Here is a 21,816-nt window from a genome sequence, read left to right as displayed (position 1 = left end):
CCTGACTTTAGATCTTTTAAGCCGATGAGGGACATTAGTATATAAAGTCGTAAATCAAAATAAAGTTTAAAAGTTCACTCTACGTTGTGAAGCTGGAAATGTGCACATGTCTTGTAATCTTTACAACCATGCAAATGTTTAATGTTTTCAACGTTTTTGCTGACGGTTTACCATCTCTGAGTGTGTATATTAAAGCACGGTAGTATTTATGTTAAACAGTGTACAGTCTACTCCAATATTATTGAAGTCACCTAGATTGAACTACCTGTTATATTGAAGTAAAAATAAGTCACCAGTAACATTATTTAATAAGGTTCAACATCAGTTATATTGATACACTATGGATATAATGAACAATTCAGGTCGGTCCCCAGAATTTCAATATATCTGGAGGAAAATGTGGCAAATCGCGAGAGAAAAGTGATGAGGTGCAGATGATTAGGGTAAGATCTCCGTGTTCGGGAAGCTCTAGGCTCTCTCCGCGCTTGTTTTGACCATATTTAGGATCTTGGAATAAAGAATTGAACAAAAAAATTGGCAAACAAGAAGCGGGGTAAAGTTTCTTATGAGTGGGATAGAAAGGTCATAACTGTACAAGAAGCGTGTTGAGATTTTTATGGTCGTAGTCAAGAACTTATATGGGTCTTCTAGTTACGCGTCTACCTCGCTCCCACTACGATCCCTCTGAATTCATGACGGACAAGAAGCGTACTATGATCGGTATTACGGCATACCGATATCGTCGTACAGTCTTTTAGGTCTGTGTAATATTGTAATTATGATCCTGTATTTCGTAGCGGCAACGCAGTATAATCGCAGTAAAATCGGCTGCTGGTCGGCATTGGTCTGCGTTTAATCGTTGTGAAAGCGTGTCAAGAGCGCGTTTGACGCCGAAACATCGTAGTACGGTCATAATGAGGACCTTTGTTTGCCAAATTGCTTGGTTTCGACGTCGATGCGGTCCCGACCCAATTTTTTTTTTCCAGATCGCAGCCTGATCGGGGATATTGGCATTATGATCATCGTGAGGTCGTAACGCTGTATGGACGAGAAGATACTGAGAAAGTCCCTAAAAGTAACTAGAAAATAAATTGACACAAGCGTCAAAGATATCAGGCAGCAGATCATGAGGGTTTTTTTTCAATCGGACCTCAAAGACGATATACACTTTGTACATCCCTTCAGAATGAAGAGTTAAATTGTGAAGTCATACTTTAATTAGATATCTTGATTATTATAGTAAGCAAGATTAGATTAGATTAGAATGAATAAAGTAGAAACAATTTTACGCAAAAAGATAACTATTCTAAATGGCCTATACATGTATATACAATTAAATGTTTGGAGTTTTCACTTAACTGCACTCAACTGGGTGTTGCTAAAACGCGAAACGGAACGGAAGAAGAAACGGAACGGAACAGAATTTAAGAATTAGAATGAGGAATGTAGCTAAGATTACACCAAAAATCGGAAGAAAATACTTTATTATGATTAAAATAAAAATTTTCGGAATTTGTTTAGCAGCGGTAAAACAATTTTATCTTAAAATTCTGCATCATAAATTGATTAAGCGAAGTTAAACGTTTGTATAAGAATTTACAGAGCGTTTTACAAGAATTTTGAAATGTCGGCATTGACAGATGTGTTAGCGAGCAGCGACACCTATGGATAGAGAATCGAAAGAACACACGTGCTTTAAATCCCCCCCCCCCCCGGTGGCAAAACGCCATTAGCACACATCTACATGTAAAGAACCAGAGCCACGAATAGCCAAAAATGGCCCTTAGTAATACCGTGTATATGTATACTTACCACAGGGAGTGTGATATGTATATTACAACGACAATTCATGATCTTATTAAGTCAACAAGTTAAACATCTTGTGTTTGATATTATTATTTTTTAACTAACAGAAACTTTGTGACCTCAGCACTCCAATCCTAAATAGGGAGGACTTCTAGCAGTTTATTTTTAAATTAGATACTTGTATCTCAATATTTAGATTGATAATGTGGTGAACTTTTAATTCCATTCAAGCATAAATTGTTTGTTAGCCTTTTAGCTATTTCATATCTGTTAATTCCTCATACTAATGGATCGTAAATTTCACCTTAGTTTACATTGGTTATGTTTCAATCTTTCTTTCCCGCTGTATCTCTTCGGGTTCGAGACTAATCCACAGGATATCGGTAAATGTACGAACTTTCACATAAATTCATCCCAAATGAGACAAACCTTTAAATACACACCGGACTCGTTCGCTTTAAAATTTGACGTGATACATAAATACATACATATATTATATGTATATCTAAATTACAAATAAAAGCAAGTTCGATCTAAAAAGGCTATGTCTGGGGGAAATTGTTGAAAAAAATTATTTCATCTTTTACAATGCTGTTTTCTGGGGGGGGGGGGGGGGGGGGGGGGGATGTAAAATTTTCAAACTTCAAGTCTTTTCAGGATGATTATTTTTTTTATTATTATTATTAATATATTTCATGGTAAAATAATCAATTTAAAATGTATATGCATTAGTATGAAGTATATGAAACTGTGGATTCTGTGGATGACTTCCCACTCTCTCTGTAATTTCTGCTTCCCTTGTTCACGATAAACCTTTTATTTTGCAAAATGCTGACCTACTCATGTCATTATTCCATACAACATACTTTCCCGTTTTCCGTTCCGTTCCGTCTTCCGTTTCATTTTCCGCTCCGCGTTTTAGCAACACCCCCACTCAACTGCCCATTTCACCTCATGGTCATTTTATATATTTACTTAGTTGTGGGAATCCGCAAAATAGTCTTGCGTCCACAAAACACTGCACACCCTTTATTTCATAATGAATAAATAGATATTTATCGCATTGTCACATTTGTGTTTTGTAACAATATCGTGGCTGGGCGAACGCTGTTGTGTAATACTTAAATACTTTGCATTTCTAGTCAAGATGCGGGGATGTTTTTTATCATTATTTTTATTTTTTTATTTTAAACAATATTTTATTCACTAATAAGTGAATGGGATTGGGCAGCAGGCATAGTCTATTTCAACCCTCTCCCTACATCAAGGTCATAATGAATCAAACACACATATGTAGATATGATATATGAATAAAAGAGATACAAATATATTATATATGTACTAATGAAAATAACCATGAAACAAATGAAGAAAAAATTACTAGAAGTAGAAAAAATATGATAAAGAGCAAGATAAAAAACATGCAAAAAGAGAAAGATATACCGGTTTGAACATAAGTGAATTACAGTAGATTATTTCACATTTTTGAAAATGAAAAATAATTAAACAAAATGTTTTGTTGCAGCGATTAAGACTTGTACTGCTTCAAGCATTTTTATATTAATTTTTTGTCCATGATTAGGACTACCATAGAACAACAGTTCAAGTTTAGGTTGTTGATTATAGCAATTTGTAATATTGTGTATGATTTGTTGTAGCAATGCATTTCTGCAATACCTATAATTTGGACAAATAAAAAAGTAATGGTAGGCATTTTCAAATGAATTAAAACAATTTGTACACATTGGAGTATCTGATAAACTGTGATTTCAAGTTACTTGCATTGTTTCTTAGTTGACAATGTATTATATTATATTGACGATATCCAAAATTGAAAAGTTCACTACTTTTTTTTGCAAAAACAGGAACGCAATTTAAGACTTTTGAAATAAGATATCCCTGAGGCATGTAATCTGTAGGCTGTCCCATTGTTTAACAGTGGAAGGCAAGAAACTTTCCATATAAGATATAGTTCTAATATGAGGAATTTTGAATTGGACGCTATGAGTTCTTAAAGGGGCATGGACACGATTTGAGCTGAAAATTTTCAAATTTTATTTTTCCATTTTAGTAGGTGGGTGAAAGGGTTCAATTAAATCATAAAGATACTGAGGTGAATAGCCAATAATAATTTTATGAAATGATACTAATATATGGATTTTGCGACTTATTTGTAGGAGTCCCCAACCTAGTCCCTCATCTAGTTTTGAACGTGAAGAATCAATACCTTAATACTGTGATTATTCTTGCTGCTTTGACTTGAATATCTTCTAATAGTTTAGAGTCTCTTTCAGAGCATTTGTCCCAGACAATATTAGAATATTCAAGAAAAGGTCTAGTGAATGAAATATAATATATTTTGAAGTGTTTTACGATTTACCTTATACTTAAGCATGCGGAGAATATCTAATCTTTTAGGGACTTGTGGGGATGTCTCCCTGTATTTGTTTTTAGGACTCACATTTTTGTCGTGCGCATGACATCATTTTTATCAAAACAAAATATTGCGAATCCTAAATATACCACCGTATTATTCCCACAGATTGTGTCTTGTTTTAACGTCTCTCTCGAGAATTTTTCAGTCGTATGGAGACGTCACGAATACCGGTGAATGGCTTCAAATGTAGGCCTATGCTCGGTGCTTAGGGCCATTGAGCAGTGAGGGTTCTTTTGCGTGCCACACCTTTTTTGAAATGGGGCATCCGTTTTTTAAGGTCATCTCTGAGGACCCATGACATTCACACCTGCAGGTGGCGATGGAACAGTCACTACCTGTTTTAACGACTTGGGTCTGTCGCGGCCGGAATTCGAACCCCGGCCTTTCGCATGCGAGGCGAACGTTCTACCTCTAGACCACAGCGGCGGTGAACGAAAACATTAAGGAGTACTCTACATCGTCATAATGACTGACTTCCTTTCAAAACATAGATGAAAATATAAATATCAGCAATATTTGTCTATTCATTTCGATAATCATCGCCTAGTTGTGTAGCTCGGTAGGTTAGCACGTAGATCGCGGGTTCGAGTCCAGCAGGGGTTTTAAATTTTTCAGATTGCTTTCTACTAAAACTGCATTTTTTGACTGAATAAAGAAAATTTGAAAGTTTTAAATTTCAAATGATTGTTGTACATTTCCTCCACTTTTCATCCATATCGGATTTCTCTGGTGTAGCATACCTCCTTAATTCCACAGAAACGCATGTACAGTTTGAAAACCGGTATCAGAACAGACAGCGCTCGTTCGCGGCTTGTAATAAGATACCGACTTCAAATATTCTACGGGATGTGAAACATTAATGACAATAAATGAACAGCTATTTACATGACAGAAAATGTTTAAAATTGATCTCTTATTACTTTCATGATATAGGTTTTAAAAATGCGTTCAAAGTCATTTATATTTACTACACTAAGGTACATATACACAGCGATGTAGTAATTATCCATACACACCTGCACACGGTACAAGGTGCGTTCTAGAACTGAAATACCATGATTTTGTTGAATGTAAAGTGCATATATTTCGTCAAAGTATTTTTATGTATGTCATAAAACGTTTACACGTGTATCAGGTTCGACATACCTTTAACAAACACTGTACTACATGTAGTTAGGACAAAACCCAGGCATGTCACGGGAGTAGAAGCAGCACACAGGGCCATCAAAACTCATACCTTCCTTTGGATTCCATTGTTATTTTTTCCAATTTCTCTTTTTTATAAATATGTCTGAATTCATCGGGATATTTTTTCTGAAACATAGATCGATGGTAGACAAATTAGACTAATCTGTCGTCTCAATGGGTGTTAAGGTGTGTCTTTGTATGTGGCGGTTTTTTTTGCTCTTGTCTACCTCCGCCGGGGGCACCTGCTTGCTATCGATTACTGGGGGAATAGTGTAGATATTGTGATTATTTTGTCTCTTCACCGATTTCAACTAGCTTATCTTTTTTTCCTTCCTTGAACTGCGGGAATTTACTGCAGAGAAGAGAGAGAGAGAGCATTCACATCTTCATGCATCAACACAATTCATGATATTAAAGTTGCAGCACTTAACTATACGTTAATGCTTGCAATAGCCCTTCAGTAATTAGTTTTGTTTAGTATAATATGCATCGTATGTAACAATATATACATTACCAATGTTTCTGCCTTTGGTATCTTTACAAATTGTAACGATAGCCATTTTCCCTCGTGAATACAAGTGCAGTTGTGAACAATGTGCGAATGAATCTTGATAAATATAGAACGTCTGTTTTAATGGCTGGAAATTCCGACAATTTGCAAATTAACGAAAATAGGTACTGCGACACTTCACACCGGCATATTTCATGAAGTACTCTCGTGTATTTTCAAAAGTGACATTTATTTCTTAAATATAACGAATGTGAGAATTGTGAAATTATTTTCACCATTGTATCATTTATGTGAAATAAGTTATTAACATTCATCTGCTGTATAGTATTTTTGCAATGTAATTATGCACTACGCAATTCTAAATAGCCAAGGCTATTGTATTACTCTGCGATATACAAAACCTGATACTAAGGTTTACGTTTTATGTGGTTTTTGTTTTTATTGTGCAATACTAAATGTCCAATGTTCTATATAAAGATGTGTTTACGAAGTACAGTGTATACAATACTACTACATACCCAGAAAATATGTCTCAGTAAATCTACATATTGTACAATACTAAATATACAGATGTACGTGTACATACAAAGAATTTAAAAAAAAACCCATCGCCATCCATCCTTCCTGGTGCCGGTTGCTTTCAATGATAATGAGAAGATCTTAATTATAAAGATAGTGGGTTTTTAGACGTGTAATTAAGCGATAATTAGATTCACGAAAGATGTAAACGTTGAACACACGCATGCATGTTAAACTTATAACGTAAGATAATGGATATTTCAAAATGGGAAATATCAAAGCAAATCAAAATTATATGTTAGATCCACTCGCATATGCAGTCATCTAGGATAACAATTCCTCACCCCATCTGAAAGAAAAAGGATTGGTTACCCTCCATATCCGAAATCAGTAATGTGATATCACGAGAAAGTAATCATGACAAATTATACCAATTGTTATGTCAAAATCCAAAGACAGTTTTGATGCTGCGGAATAATCACTGATAATTGTTTTATCCAGACAAACATCACGTGGAACTACCTGGTTTACATGGTAACGTTTTGATAATTGAGCCATTTACATGTGTTTAAATTCTCTTCAGTACTTTATCTAACTTGTACAGTCATGTGAAATATTGCTCACTCATACACCAGGGTTATATAGTTATTCTCCAGAGGTATGAATTCGAGGCATGTGGATACTCATTGCCATGATGATGATGTCTCCTCAAGACTTCTTGGAATCCCAGATTTAATAAATTATGGAGAGGATATTTATTTGCAAGAAAACGTAAATCAAATTAAGATGTAAAAAGGAAACCATTTTTATTTCCACAGCATCTCGGAGCAATGATGTGAGCGACAGCATGCCATACAAATCACACAAGGACAAGAAGTCCCTATCTCGTCTGAACTTGGCCGGCGAAAAGTCCAGCAGCAGTAAAGGTCCGGTGAGTACCAAATGTAAGAGTGAAAATCCGGTGAGTTCCGAATGTTTATATTGTAACTTTAGAAGATTGCATCCGAATTACAACAAAAAAGATCCGGTGAGTACCATTTGATTGTATTGTAACAATAAATGATCGATGTGTACCAAATATCCAATCTAATTAAAATTAGCTGTTTTGAATCCGCTACCGCTTCTCAAACTTCCAGCTTTCGGAAACTCTCGGGAGTGTTTATATACACATGTAGAACGAAAAACCTAGCCCTTTTTTACGCAAATGACGGTATTTAAAACGGGATTTTTTTTTCTTTGGAAGGTAATATTTTATTTCAGTCTGATATTAAATGCAGTGTTCAACACTCCCGTCTAAAACTCATTAAGGTGGCTTACTATACCCTGAAATAGTTTCTCAAATCAGTACGAATTGATTTAATCATCAACGATTTAATGATATATAATAATTATATATGTCAAAAATGGCAGAAAATTTGCAAATTTTGATAAAACCCATCGTCGGTTACCCACGGGTGCTTCTATTCGATTATCTCCATCATCACCCGATTATGAGGGAGCGTGAGTGGACTCAAAACCGTGGTTTGCGACGATGGATAAAACCATGATTTTCAAAAATTTATTTCAACACATATGAACTAAAGACTAGCGGATTTGAACTCGAGATCTGCGGTTCACCAGCCCAATGCTTTAACCACTGAGCTACGATGAAAGACAAACAAATCGATCGATACAAATAGTTTCACAAATCGCCATCTTGTGACATAGTGTCATAGAGGGTATAAGCTTTACTGTTATGAACTACCTTAAATCCAACATAAAAGGATTGGACTACGCTAGGTTCATTGCAGGAGTTATCTTTTCCTGTGCGTGATCGACAACAATGCAGACAGCTTGAATTATTTTCGTTTATAAAACCCGTTAAATTAGATATGAAAGGATTGGACTACGTTGGACTTGTATTAGGGGATGTTTGACGCCCTTTGGATAGGAAATCCGATCTGTTTCTCGGAACTAAGGTGATTTTGAGCTTTGTTTACAACCGGTATCCTATTTTCGTGTCATCCCTTGATAGATATTCATATATAGATTAAGAAAAAAATGGATAAGAAGCCCCTGTGCATAAACACTATATACTAAGTTTGGCCCCGCCCAGGGGTCAGAACCTCTACCCCGGAGATCATGAACTTTACACTTTTGGTAGAGGCCTTCCTGCTCTACATCACGATGCATTTAGTATTTCTTACACATGTGTGGTTCTAGAGAAGAAGATTTTTGAAAAATTGTCAAAATTTGGCAGTTTTTGCCTCGCCCCTACAGCCCCAGGGGGACAAGAGACCTGGAATTTACAATTACTGTTAGCCTTGTCCAAAAGATGATTCGTGCCAAATTTGAAAAGAATTGGAATGGTAGTTATCAAGAAGTTAAAACTGATATATTGTTTACACATTCAATAACTGACCATTTTGGTCCCATCTGATAACAAAACTCCTACCCCTGGGATCATCAAATATACAATTTTGGTAAAGGACTATCTGTCTTCTTTCTTAATATCCATTTAGTTCCAATAGCACTAAAGAAGATGTTATTCAAGTGTTTTACACATAAACATACATATCAAGTTTGGTCCCACCTTGGGATCAGAACCTCTACCCCAGGAATCATGAAATTTACAATTTTGGCAGTGGCCTTCCTGTGTTACGTCACAATGCAATTAGTTTTTCTGACACATGTTTGGCTCTAGAGAAAAAAGATTTTTGAATATATTTGGCAGTTTTTGCCCCGCCCCTAAAGCCCTAGGGATGAAGGAGATCTATTTATAGCGTAACACTTCGCTTGATCGAACGTGCAAATATTCGGGCGAGGCTTTTCACAGATTTCAATGAAGCAGGTTATAATTTCGTTCTCTTTTGCATTCTCGCCAAAGCTAAGTAACATGCTGTTATTGGAACGATAGTAGATATAACAGTAAACCGTAAAACAGGACATACAGTGGGTTTTTAAAAGAATAATTTTACTCTCAAAAATACTTCTATACTTATATCAGGCGCAAATCTACTTTCACATAATCTGTATGTGTCTTTGTTGTGCAGGAATATATTGTTGTTATGAATAGAATAGTCTCAGTGTGTTGACAGTTGAGAGTTTTAATTTACAATGTGGCAGTAGATACAAATTTACAATATGTCATATTATACCCAGAATCTTGAAAATATACAATACGTAATATTGTACCTGGAATATTCAAAATTTAAAATATGTCATATTGTATCCGGAATATTCAAGGTTTACAATATGTCATATTGAACCCGGAATATTCAAAATTTACAGTATGTTATATTTCAATATACCGGGTACCGGTATATTGAAATTTACAGTATATCATATTGTACCAGGAATATTAGAAAAATTACAATATTGCAATTCGTCACTCTCAATGTATGCGAATAGTGAACAAAAATTCGACAGACAGTTTGATGTGAAAGAAAAAATATTGTGTTTGTCATAAAACATGAATGATTTACCTCAACCGTAAAATGCACTTGATAATTTGTGAATACTTATATTGTGGAAAATGAAATTATAGAATTATTCACAAGCCTTAATGAACCAGGTCAGCGGTTCGCAGGAACTTCTTTCTCTCATCTATAGTGATAAATTACGTTGAACCTTCGCTTTAGCAATTCTAAAACAGTCAGAGCATTATGTCTTCAACGTTATTTTTATTATCGTATAATTAACATGCACTATTAGTGTGAAAATATTATATGAATGGAAAATAGATAGAGCACCCCGAGTGTTTCGTACATCGACACACGTAAATTAAATTCGCAGCCTTCCTAATCACCGTTCGCAGAGCATCGGAACAAGAAAGCCTCTTGTAATTTTGAAAACAAAAACCATCCGTCAACATTTGTTACACCTAATCATATAATTCAATATTATATTAGGCGCCGCTGGCTTCTGTGAAAAAATCAAATTTTATGTGATCTATAACTGAGCCAAAGCAACAGAAAAGCGTTTTAAGCTGTGATAATTAGGGTGTTTGAGGAGAAATCGTTCCTCTGTTTCAACGATAATTGACAAAAGACTCTTAACTTTTTCATACTAGAAGTGCGGTTAAGTGATTCTGAAATCATAACTGAAGTACGTTAAAAAAACCAACTTCCTATTTTCTATCACTTTTTTGTATCCTTGAACAATCACATCATCATATAACAAGGGTTTGAAAAGATTGTGTCATGCACTGAAATGACACCCAAAAGATTTACGTTTTCTGCCAGTTTGTTATATAGTTGCTAATGGGAAGAAAACCAAAATTGGGTTGTTTTTTTTAGGGATTAGATTTTTTAAATTGGTTTTTCGAAAGAAATATGGTTGCTTCCGTCATTTTGAAAATATGTGAAATTATGCCTCTAAATATAAAAATTAAGAATGAAATAAATCATCTTAACAACCAAACCGAACATGAATATCTATTTCATACAAGTAGTGTCTCGAGAATCAAGGTCAATTGATCGTAAGATGCTTCATTTTAAACGTGCACCACCGTATAGTAATTAATCATAATATACACTGTTTTTAACATTGGTTGTTTAAAGTATGATTATATGCATTTACTGTATACGTGTTATATCTATCACTGTAAAACAAGGCAAAAACATAGATGCTAAATTACATAAAACGGTCCAATTTGTTTTCAGATCGGTTAAATGCAACTGTCTACCGATATGAAATATCTTCTAATCCACGTCTACTTTTTCAATGAATGTATTATGTATTCCATTTCAATGTGACTTTAAGGATGCTATTTCAGTCAAACTTCGCAAAAAGTATCCTTAGGTGAGGGAGATACAAGTTTGTTCAATTATGAACCACGTCCTCTTCTAAGGGGAGTAACTAATGGTCATGAAAAATTGAATGTTACATTTTAGTCTTTAAAAAACCCACAGGGTCCATTTAACCAAACTAGACACGAAGTATGCTTGGGAAAAGGAAATAAAGTTTGTTAAAATGAAAGGTTACATTCTCTTCATAAGAATCATGCAAAATTGGATGTTACGCTTTAGAAATCTTCTTCTCAAGAACTACCGGGTCAATTTCAATCAAACTTGGCACAAAGAATTCTTGGGCAAAGGGTATCCACATTTGTTCAAATATAGGAACGTGTGCCTTTCTAAGTAGATATAATTAGGAAATATATACAGTGTAGTTACACTGATCGAGATAATGGACTTCGTTAAAAACTTCTGTTGAATCACGGATCTTAAATTATAAAACTTAGCCAGAACAATGAAAATATTTTAGATTCAGTTTAACTGAGGTAGTTTGCACGTGTGCTTATATTGATGTGTTTTGTATGCAAGTTTGAACCAGCCAGGGTGAATTGTTTGTTAGAAATGGACCATCTGTTGCGCTCCTGGTGGGGACCATAAGGGTATCTCCGTAGATACTTTATCTTTATTGCCTCCTTTATAGAGGCTAAAAAAAATAATTAGATTGAGTGTATTCAAATAATATCCAGGGGGTCAGGATTGAGCTATAATGAGATATAGATTTTATAAAATTTTCAGGAGCACAAAAGCGGCAATTTTCAAATCAATATGAAAGCATTTTTCTATCATTGCTCAACAATAAAACATTTATATTGATATGCTAATGTAAAGTTCATGCCCTATTACATGTACCATTCGGGAAATTGGGATCAACGTTTAGAAATTTCTTTCTCCGTGGAATTAATTTGACTCAGATGAGCGTTGTGGCCTTTCACTCAGACTTTTGTTTCTTAATTTTTTTTCCCTTTTCCCCCGCCCATTTTAAGGGCAAGGTAATCAGAAGAACTATTGGGAATGTGTGTTTTGTAAGGGAATGTCCCATTTGAAGAGTCATTATTGCGATTTAAATTAATGACCCTGTAATCGAAGATTCGGGGGCATATAGTATTTTTCTTCTGTCCGTCTTTAACCTTAACCATAAGTTTTGAATGCTTAATGCTAGGGCTTTTATGTTTCACATATGTATTCCTTGTGGCAAGATCTTTCTTTTGGTACCAACACTGTTGACCTCATGATATTTATGCACCTTGGAGGTTGCCCTAACGTTTGAATGCTTAGGCTATGGCTCTCATATTTCACATATGTATTTCCTGTGACAGGACCCTTCTTCTGGAACGAAAAACGTTTTGACCTCATGACCTTCACTTTGGAGTTTGGCCTACTTTTTAAAAACTTCAACCTTGGCCATAACTTTTGAACGCCAGGGCTTTCATATTGCACATGTACATTCCTAATGACAAGTCCTTTCTTTTGGTATCATAATTACTTTGCTACCATACGGGGACATCAGTGTTTCACAAATACATCTTGTTCTTTCAGCTCTCAGACCTTGAAGAGGAATTTATTTTTGCGGCGGAGTTTGGTGACATTCCGACAGTAAAGCGGCTCTTAGAAGAACACCCAAACTTCAATGTAGATTTCAACGACATTCTTGGGCGCACTCCGCTTCGTTTGGCGGTTGGCAATGAACACTTGGAGGTAATTTATATTTGATCGAGAGGCTTTCAACATCTGCTTGATATCAAACTCAAAGATGTAAATGTAAAAAGGTGTTAAAATCCGATATCATCAGAGCATTCAATCGATTCAAGGAGGAGTAAACGACCATTCAAATGTAGCCTTTAAACAGTTATGTGATTCACTGGTATCCAAAACGTCTTAGTCAATGTTATAGATAATGAAAACTATCTCAGTGAACTTGTGTAAGATATGCGATTTTCCATGGACATTTATGAGCAATTTCACATGTACAGAATTGTTTTGAAGATCGTGTCTTAAAGTGTTATTAATCATCCTTTCAGTAAAACGTTTCATGACCATTACAGGTTGTGGAATTGCTACTTGATCGGTCAAATGCTGCCAGCATTCACGAGGCGCTTTTACAGGCCATTAGTGCCGGTCACGAACAAATTGCAGAAACAATATTAAAGCATCCAAAATACAGAGACGTCAGGCGGGAGAACAAGCGCTTTGGGGAGACGGATTACTTCTTTAATACAACCAGTGAGGACTCCCCTTTCTCCTCTGACATCACACCTTTAATTCTCGCCGCCGAGAGGAATCAGTTTGAGATTGTTCAGCTTTTGTTATTACGGGGGGAAACCATTAGGAAGCCCCACCACTACTATTGTAACTGCCAAGAATGTAGTAATAAGCTTGTCTTTGACCAGCTGCGATTAGCCAAAACTCGACTGAATGCGTACAGGGGGCTAGCCAGTAGTGCTTACATATCGCTATCTAGTAACGACCCCATACTGACAGCATTCGAACTCGCTAGAGAGCTTAGATGTGTTGCAAAAGTTGAAAAATATTACAAGGTAGGTTCCGAAGAGAAACTTAGTTCACACAGTTTATTCAATATGTATGTTTCACTAAACATTAATTTCATCCAAGTTTTCTTTGACATTCCATTCATGAAAATAAAATTACACACCACAGCAAAGATAAAAGTTTGATTTACTCTCAACAACTCTCCAAAGAATAATTAATGCTATAATGGATGGCGTTACTCTGATTTTTACATTTCAGAGTGAGTATTCAGCCTTAGCTGACCAGTTAAGTGAGTACGTGGTCCGGCTTCTGGATAAGGTCAGGGGTCATGATGAACTCGAAAAACTTCTGAATAAGAGGAAACGTGAGGCTAACGATGAAACATATGAGCAATTATCCAGACTGAAGTTGGCAATCCACTATAGTGAAAAGAAAGTAAGATACGGAAGTGCAAGCCGTTCACACTCCACCAGAATTTATCTATTTTGATCCATTCTGTAAAGAGTTGCGCACGGTACCGGGGCGATATTGTTGTTATCAAATCCATGTTACTAATTGGTCTGATCCAATAACAGGTTTAGAATAATCAATGATATTTTTTTTCAAACCTAGCTTTTATGTTTAAAACTGATATGCGCACGTCTAGAAGTTCCAATTTGATAAAGCCATTCAGTGTTCTCTGATGTGTCTGAATTTCTTTGGAATTGTATGCTAGAACAACAATATTTGTCCTCTGTTCTTGTATAATCACCTTATCTTAGCACTCCATACCACAAAATGAAATACTTCGTGGGAAAAATATGCGTAATCTGTGAAATCATATTTCTGTGAAATCAAATTCATATATATGCACCTATAAAGGAGGCTTTTTTCGAAAAGGAATTTTACAGAAAAAAAGCTTGATGTGTCTTTACAATCATGTACTTGATTTGAAACAACACAAAAACCAAACACTGAAAATGTAAAAACAAGCATTGATTACAGTACCTGTCCTTGCCTATTATATGTATATGTATGGTACCGATCTTGGCATGGACACGATTTGAGCTGAAAATTTTCAAGTTTTGTTTTTCCTTTTTTAATGTTTACATTGCTTTAATAACTAGCGTATTTCTAATGGTCATTAAAAATTTGAATGTCAGTTGTGAGGTACATGGGAGATACAGAGCTCACAATTCTTGGTTATATAAACAAGGTTTGTGTCATACTTTTGTTTACATAGTAAAGTTTAAACATACTAGTAAAAGTTTCGTTTAAAACAGGGTTTTTTTTCAATTTACAAGTTCACGCTGAACACAATTTAATGGTTTCTAGTGTTTGGCACATCTCAATTTGTTTTTTAAAACATGCTATGTAAACAAAAACATGGCTCGAACCTTATTTACATAACAAAGAATTGTAAGTGCTGTATCTCACTTGTAACTCAAGAACTGATATTCAAATTTTGGTTGACCATTAGAGTTACTTTAGTAAAGCATTGCAAACAATAAAAATGAAAAAATAAAATTTGAAGATTTTCAGCTCAAATCGTGTCCATGCCCCTTTAACGCTATATTCCTGTCACCAGTGTGTTGATATGAATTGAAGCTGTCATTTGATTGCAGTTTGTGGCCCATCCTAGTTGCCAACAGAAATTAGTCAGTATCTGGTATAACGATCTAAGGTCTATGGAGCGATCTAACTGGTTCTTCCGGTCACTTATGGTCCTCGGGGTCACCTCTATGTACCCTTTGCTAGCCATTCTCTACTGGTTCGCTCCACATTCTAAGGTAAGATTTCAGTCTACTGAAAGTTTCTAGTTAGCACCGTCTGATGTTTGCTGTCCTTTGTCTGTATTTCTATTAGTCATATTCCACTGCCTGTTGTCGTGATCTGAAGTACGATTTCCACTATTCTTGATCTTCTACTGAATATACATGTATCTATATTCAAATGGACCACTCTTTGCCTCTATTCTACTAATTATAACTTGTGACCCTTTCTTCTGTATAAGATATATACCATTTACGCCTTGGGTTGTTTTTTGTCATTTCCTTTCAGCCATGGAATGCGAATTTATGATAAATATTTTCCCGGGTAGTCTGAAGGGGAGAATAGTTTTCAAACTATGTCCCTTGTTCGTTACTAGCCTGATGTGTATTCAGTCTAGAGTTTTTGACGTCCATTCATTTCCTGGTTGAACCCAAAATGCCCAGACTAAACTCCACGTGAATATGCAATATATCTGTGTTATCATCAGCCAACTTTGATTTAAAAGTGGAAGGAAACCTTAAAACCAAAGACAGAATATCATCCTGCTATACATGTATGTCAAGAAAAAAAATATATGGGGAGAACGTTAATACACAATCAACGTGTTTGGTGAAGAAAAAAAATAATACATAGGAATGACGAACAAATCTAAATCGTTTATATAAAAAAATAAATCTTTCAAAGGAACTTAAGGGGTACTTGAGAAGATGGGAATGTTACTTTATCAATGAATGGGCAATAGACACATATTTTGACGCAGGGTGGACCAGGTGTTCTCTGATTTCTAAACATTTACACCAGAGTCTTGTGTGTATAAGTGTTAGGGTTAATGTGTGTATAAAATATTCACTGCGGAATGGAAAGAGGCGAGATTCTTAAAAAAGCTGTAGGGGTTAAAACTGTTTATCTGTTCGCTTCTTGATTAACAGTGCAATTCGACTTAAGCTTGCATTCGATTCAACATCCATAAACAATAATACTAGATGTAGTAAATTCGTTTTGAAGTTAATCAGTCTCATCTAAGAAATTAATATATCCGATAACCGAATAAAATAATCACTTATAGTTCTAGATACTTAATGCGCTTTAAGTTTACTTATTTTTTAGGTACTTCGTGCCTTTTTCATAACAGATTTAATGAACTAATTTTAGAAAGGTTATTCTTGTTTGTTTGTTGTTTCGGTGTTGTTGTTTTTTGTTTTTTTTTGCTATTCTTTTTTATGCTGTTGGCACCCGCCTCACTAAGGCTTTGTGTGTACATTTGGTCTTGTTATTTTACCGCTATTTTAGTCGTCTTTTGATTTAGGGAATGGCAAAACTCTGTTTTATTTATCTAAAGTCGTCGAAAAAGCGTTCGAACTCCTGGTTAAAGATGTTATAAGGCATTGAGTTAGGAAATTGGGATTCATCATCGTTTTTTTTTATATATCATTGTTTCAGAATACGATGTTTAATTGATTGATTGTATATTGTTTAACGTCTCGCTCGAGAATATTTCACCCATATGGAAACGTCACCAATGCCGTGAAGGGCTGCAAAATTTAGGCATATGCTTGGCGCTTGAACAGGGAGGGATCTTTATCGTGCCACACCTGCTGTGACACGGGAACTCTGTTTTTGCGGTCGCATCCGAAGGACCGCCCCATTTAATCGCCTCTTACGACAAGCGAGGGGTACTATTCTAACACCAGATCCCCATGGGACTTGTTTCAGAATACTAGTCGTTTTTTTTATTTTACATTTAACATATAAGGAGTGACTATTTGTTCCCTAAGCTACCAGCATTAGAAGTAAAAATCACGGGTCCTGGATATGACGGAGGTGTCGTATCACGGTAGGCGTTGTCACGATATAGAACCCTCACTGCTACGACCTTGAGCACCATGCATAGGTCACTTCACCTACTACTCACGTGAGCTTTTTTGATCACCAGTTGTCCGACGTCCGCCAGTCTTTCCGTAAACGTTACACATTTTCGCCTTCTCCAGAACCACAGGGCAAATTTAACTGAACTTGCAAGAAAGCATCCTTGGGTAAATGGAAAGTCTTACATGGGATACAAGTATATAGGAAACAGCAATAAAACAATTTTCACATTAACAACAGGACCATGATTAGTCCTACTGTACTATAGATTCAAGTTTATTCAAATCATGACCTCGGGTTTAGGTGGGGCCAATAGTGAAACGTTTACACAAGGGGAAACTTTTAAATCGTTTTCTAAAGAGTACCAGTGTCATGATTAGTCATATAACAACATGCTAGCATCATTAACATCTGATATTGTAGATTCAAGTTTGTTCAAACCAGTAACCCCCAGGGGTAGGGTGGGGTTTAAATAGGGAATAAAATTTTACGTGAGTATATATAAGAAAAAACTCTAAGAATCTTCTCCAGAAGAAAAGGGTCACGATTAGTCATTATCAATATGCAAACGTACTTAATTTGTGTAAATTTAAGCTCCTTCAAATCGCGACTCGGGGGGGGGGGGGGGGTGTAGGTAAGGGCCACAACAGAGGAACAAAGTTCATAAAAGCTTTAATTCTATTCTTCCCAAAACCAGCAGGGTTATAATTAGTCATTAAATATGCAAGCATTCTAAGGTAGTGCAGATTTTAGTTTATTCAATTCATGCCCACCCACCCACCCCGGGTTTAGGGCTACAATAAGAGATATTTTTACAAGGCAATATATGAGAAAATGTCATAGAAAAATCTTCTCAAAAAGACTGTCTGAGCCATAATGTATCATCGCTACTATGTAAGCATCCTCGTATAAGGCAAATTCAAGTTTCTTTTAATTATGACCCAATGGGAGAAGGTTTAGAACGGGTTCTCAATATGGGGATCAAATATTTACATGGAAATGTATAAATGTTTGAAAATTCTCTTATCAAGAACCACTGATTATATATATTAATATGCAAACAAGCCAATTTAGTGCAGGTTCATGTTTGACTAGGGTTGACTTTAATATGGAATCAAAATTTTACAATTGAGAATACAAGTATATAGAAAATTTGAAAGAAAAAAAAATCTTTCAAGAGTAGCAAGCCACACTACATCATATCAAAATGCAATGTTCTGAATTCAAGGTTGTTATTTTGTCATGGACCCAAAGGTAAGGGTTGGACTAAAATCAGGGATCAAATTTTACATGAGGCAGGAATATAGGGAAGTATTTTTTTAAATCTTCTCCAGAACAGCAATGTCATGTTAGTCTTATTGATTATGTTGATATTGAAGCATTCCCATGCTGTGTGAATTCGAGTTCAATTAAGTCATGACTCCAGGGGGCTAGGTTGGATCATAATATGGGGTCAGAATTTATCATGAGATGAAAGAGGGTAAAAATCTTTTGAAGACCAAGGTGATTCAGGTTAGCACTGTGGCCCATGGGCCTCTTGTTATTGTATGAAACCATTTCTCCGGAATATCAAGAATTTGAATACAATGTATTATATTTAAATTCACAAAGGATATACATGTACTGTAATAGCATAAGGGAATATTTTCATCAATCAACTGATGCATCATGACCCAAGATCTTGTAAGATAAGTTTTCATCAAATATAAACATTCAGAAATCTTCAGGTACATTTGGAAGACATCAAAGCTTTGCGCTTTCCCTTTTCTTCAAAATATCATTTACAACTTTAGCATTGATAGCTAACATTTCGATATATTTTTTAAGCTACGTCTATCTTATTTTCCGGCAGTTGTAAGTCCTTTTCTCACGTAGAAGCTTATGCCTCACGATGATCAATGTTCCAAGAATAAAATGCTATATTTTATTTACAGGTAGGGCGTTTTCTAACGTATCCTTGCATCAAATTCATCGGTCACGCCATGTCCTTTGTCACCTTCCTGGTCATGATCCTGATTTCCAGTGCGGAGGGAACGACGGACCTCAGCCGTTTATCGTCGTTCCCAGGTCCCTATATGCACTACCTCTGGTATAAAAACCACAGCCGCTTAACACTACCTGAAGATTTCGTCGTCCGCACGTGTCGACCGGAACTCATACAGATTGGGCTTAGTTTATGGATAATAGGTGTGAAATTATTTAACGTTAAGACATTGTACAATATGTGCATGGTATGATGTAGGATGCAGATTGATTCGTAGAAACGTGTATATCACTCTCACTTTCATAGTATCTTCACAAAATACTGGGTTGACTATAGATACTTGGATATAATAGTCCTTTGCAGTGGTCATTAAACTAAGCTGCCAGTCGTAATCTAAAACGGCACTAGCCATACACAGTATAGCGAATTTCTTCTTCTTCTTTTTTTTTTTTTGGCGTGTGTAAATTTGGCGGATTAATTTGCTTTGTTGTCTGTTTTACGTCCCGTCGAGATCTTTTCACTCATTTTGACCATTACAAAGGGAACAATACCATTAAGTTATCGCGACGGATTAAGAAACCCAGTACATCGCACACCGAAAATACGGAAACGTTTTTTTTTTTTTTTTTTTTTAGCATTTCTATTGATCTGCCCCCGATTTACGTTTATGGTGTTAGTTTTTTAAATGCATAGTGCGTGCATGTATTTGTAATCAGGAGCTGTAGACACCCAGATATCAGTGGTGACAAGAATCGTATCATGTTAGAGTGTGTTTGAATCCTATTGAAGACTTTAATTATTTTTTATCTTCTCTTTCGAAAATTATGAATTATCGAAGATTTCCCCCTCCAAATCCAGCATGGATACCCTATATTTAGTTTAGTTTATAAGTATAATTCCATTTTTACTTGCGTGACATGTCATGCATGAGTTTATTGCCAAGAAAATAATATAGCATCTATTTTGTCATTTGAAAGGGATTCAATTATTTTACGGGAAATAGTTGAAATTGGATCTAGTTCGGAATACTGTATTTCAATTTCATTTCGCAAGACCTATATTTTCGCTTGGATACAATGATGTATTTAATCGCTAGCCATAACCTTCGTCAATCATTTATCGCTTAATTTTTCTGTTCACGAGAACTAAATTTCGCGAATGGCTAGTCACACGAAATTTTATGTAGATAATGTTTTCGCGAATGACATGTGATTTACAGTATTGAGGTTCCTTCAGTATAAGTGTTAGGCAAGTCGGAATCGGCCTCCTTTCTGATGCGGACCCCGTCCAGAGCAGTCAAAATAATTTTGTTTCTTTTGTGAATCGCCTATATATTATGCCATCTGTCCAAAATGTATGTGCATACATGTTAATTAGATAACTATCCATAGATAACATTAAGAGTTTTAGAATATTTGGCAATCGCTATTTACGAGTAGTTGTAAATAGCCATGTTAAGCTTGAATATTTTCAGTTCATGTATCGGGTTAAGGGTATTTTCGAGAATTATCTTACTATTCAACTATACCGGTAAGTGGGTTTAAATTTGATGATTTTGCTTTTAGAGATTTGAACCTATCACCAAAATTTGCACCCTGCCAAAACAACTTTGCGGGTATCCAACAGAAAAGAATCCCGGCGATTATGAAACTTATAGTTGATTAAATTTTAATGCAATTTTGGCACGGTTCTTTCCATTCTTATTATTTGCGTTAAGTTAAATTTTCTAGTAGAGCATTGTGCTACAAACTTGATAGTGATCGACATACAGAGAACATTTAGCAAGCCCCCTCACAGAGACGGCAGCCAGGGTCACAGTCTTAGTGCACAGAAAAAGGGCTCAGATATCTCTTTATAAGACCACAGGCACCATCAGGAATATTAAACAGCATCATTTATTAGTCTTTTGGAATGTCTATCAAAGCTGACCTAATCTTTCGGTCGGATCACAAATCATATCTCGAGTTTGAAATCCCAGGTCAATTTGAATCGTTTGTTGGTATGAATGCAAATGTTTTGCATCTTTTCTCTGTCGGTAGATTTGGTTAGTGGGTCTTCAGATCACCATAGAAAATGACAAATGCTATCATACAAAGATAGATGTGTTCAGTGGCGGCGAAGTCTTGTTTATAGCATTCTTTATGCAGACCTGCCTCATCTGTAATAGAACAATTAAGGATATTTGATTTCATTAACGTGATAGATCATGTGTATTACCGTATCAGCAAAATGGCCAACAGAAGTCATCTGCAGTTCAGACCTTTTCCCACTTTAGCACAGAAAGTGAATTCATTCTTTATGCCGTGCAGATAATGGGAGTTCTATTATTTTCTCCTAGAATTATGTACCTTGATATTTCTATTTAATCAAAAGCACAACGATTGACAAGAATTGATACATTGTTGTATTGACAAAGGAACTCTCTGTCGTACTATGTACAGTGTAAACTGTGCATGTCGTATTAGTTCACAAGAACTTCAGCTTTTGC

The 21,816-nt window shown here is 35.6% G+C and overlaps 1 protein-coding gene across 4 annotated transcripts in view; it reads left to right on the top strand.

Annotated features, from left to right (window-relative positions):
• Positions 1 to 21,816, top strand: part of LOC125683255 (short transient receptor potential channel 7-like) — a 94,003-nt gene that overhangs the window by 61,294 nt on the left and 10,893 nt on the right. For all 4 annotated transcript variants that reach the window (XM_048924211.2, XM_048924221.2, XM_048924232.2 and 1 more), the window contains 6 exons: positions 7,280 to 7,392; positions 12,776 to 12,934; positions 13,282 to 13,773; positions 13,985 to 14,161; positions 15,331 to 15,495; positions 19,279 to 19,531. In XM_048924211.2, the coding sequence (XP_048780168.1) occupies positions 7,280 to 7,392; positions 12,776 to 12,934; positions 13,282 to 13,773; positions 13,985 to 14,161; positions 15,331 to 15,495; positions 19,279 to 19,531 (1,359 nt within the window). The remainder of the gene's footprint in view (positions 1 to 7,279; positions 7,393 to 12,775; positions 12,935 to 13,281; positions 13,774 to 13,984; positions 14,162 to 15,330; positions 15,496 to 19,278; positions 19,532 to 21,816) is intronic.

Source organism: Ostrea edulis, chromosome 1, assembly GCF_947568905.1.
Source record: "Ostrea edulis chromosome 1, xbOstEdul1.1, whole genome shotgun sequence".
Taxonomy (NCBI): Eukaryota; Metazoa; Mollusca; class Bivalvia; order Ostreida; family Ostreidae; genus Ostrea; species Ostrea edulis.
This window is presented reverse-complemented; position numbering and strand designations above follow the sequence as displayed.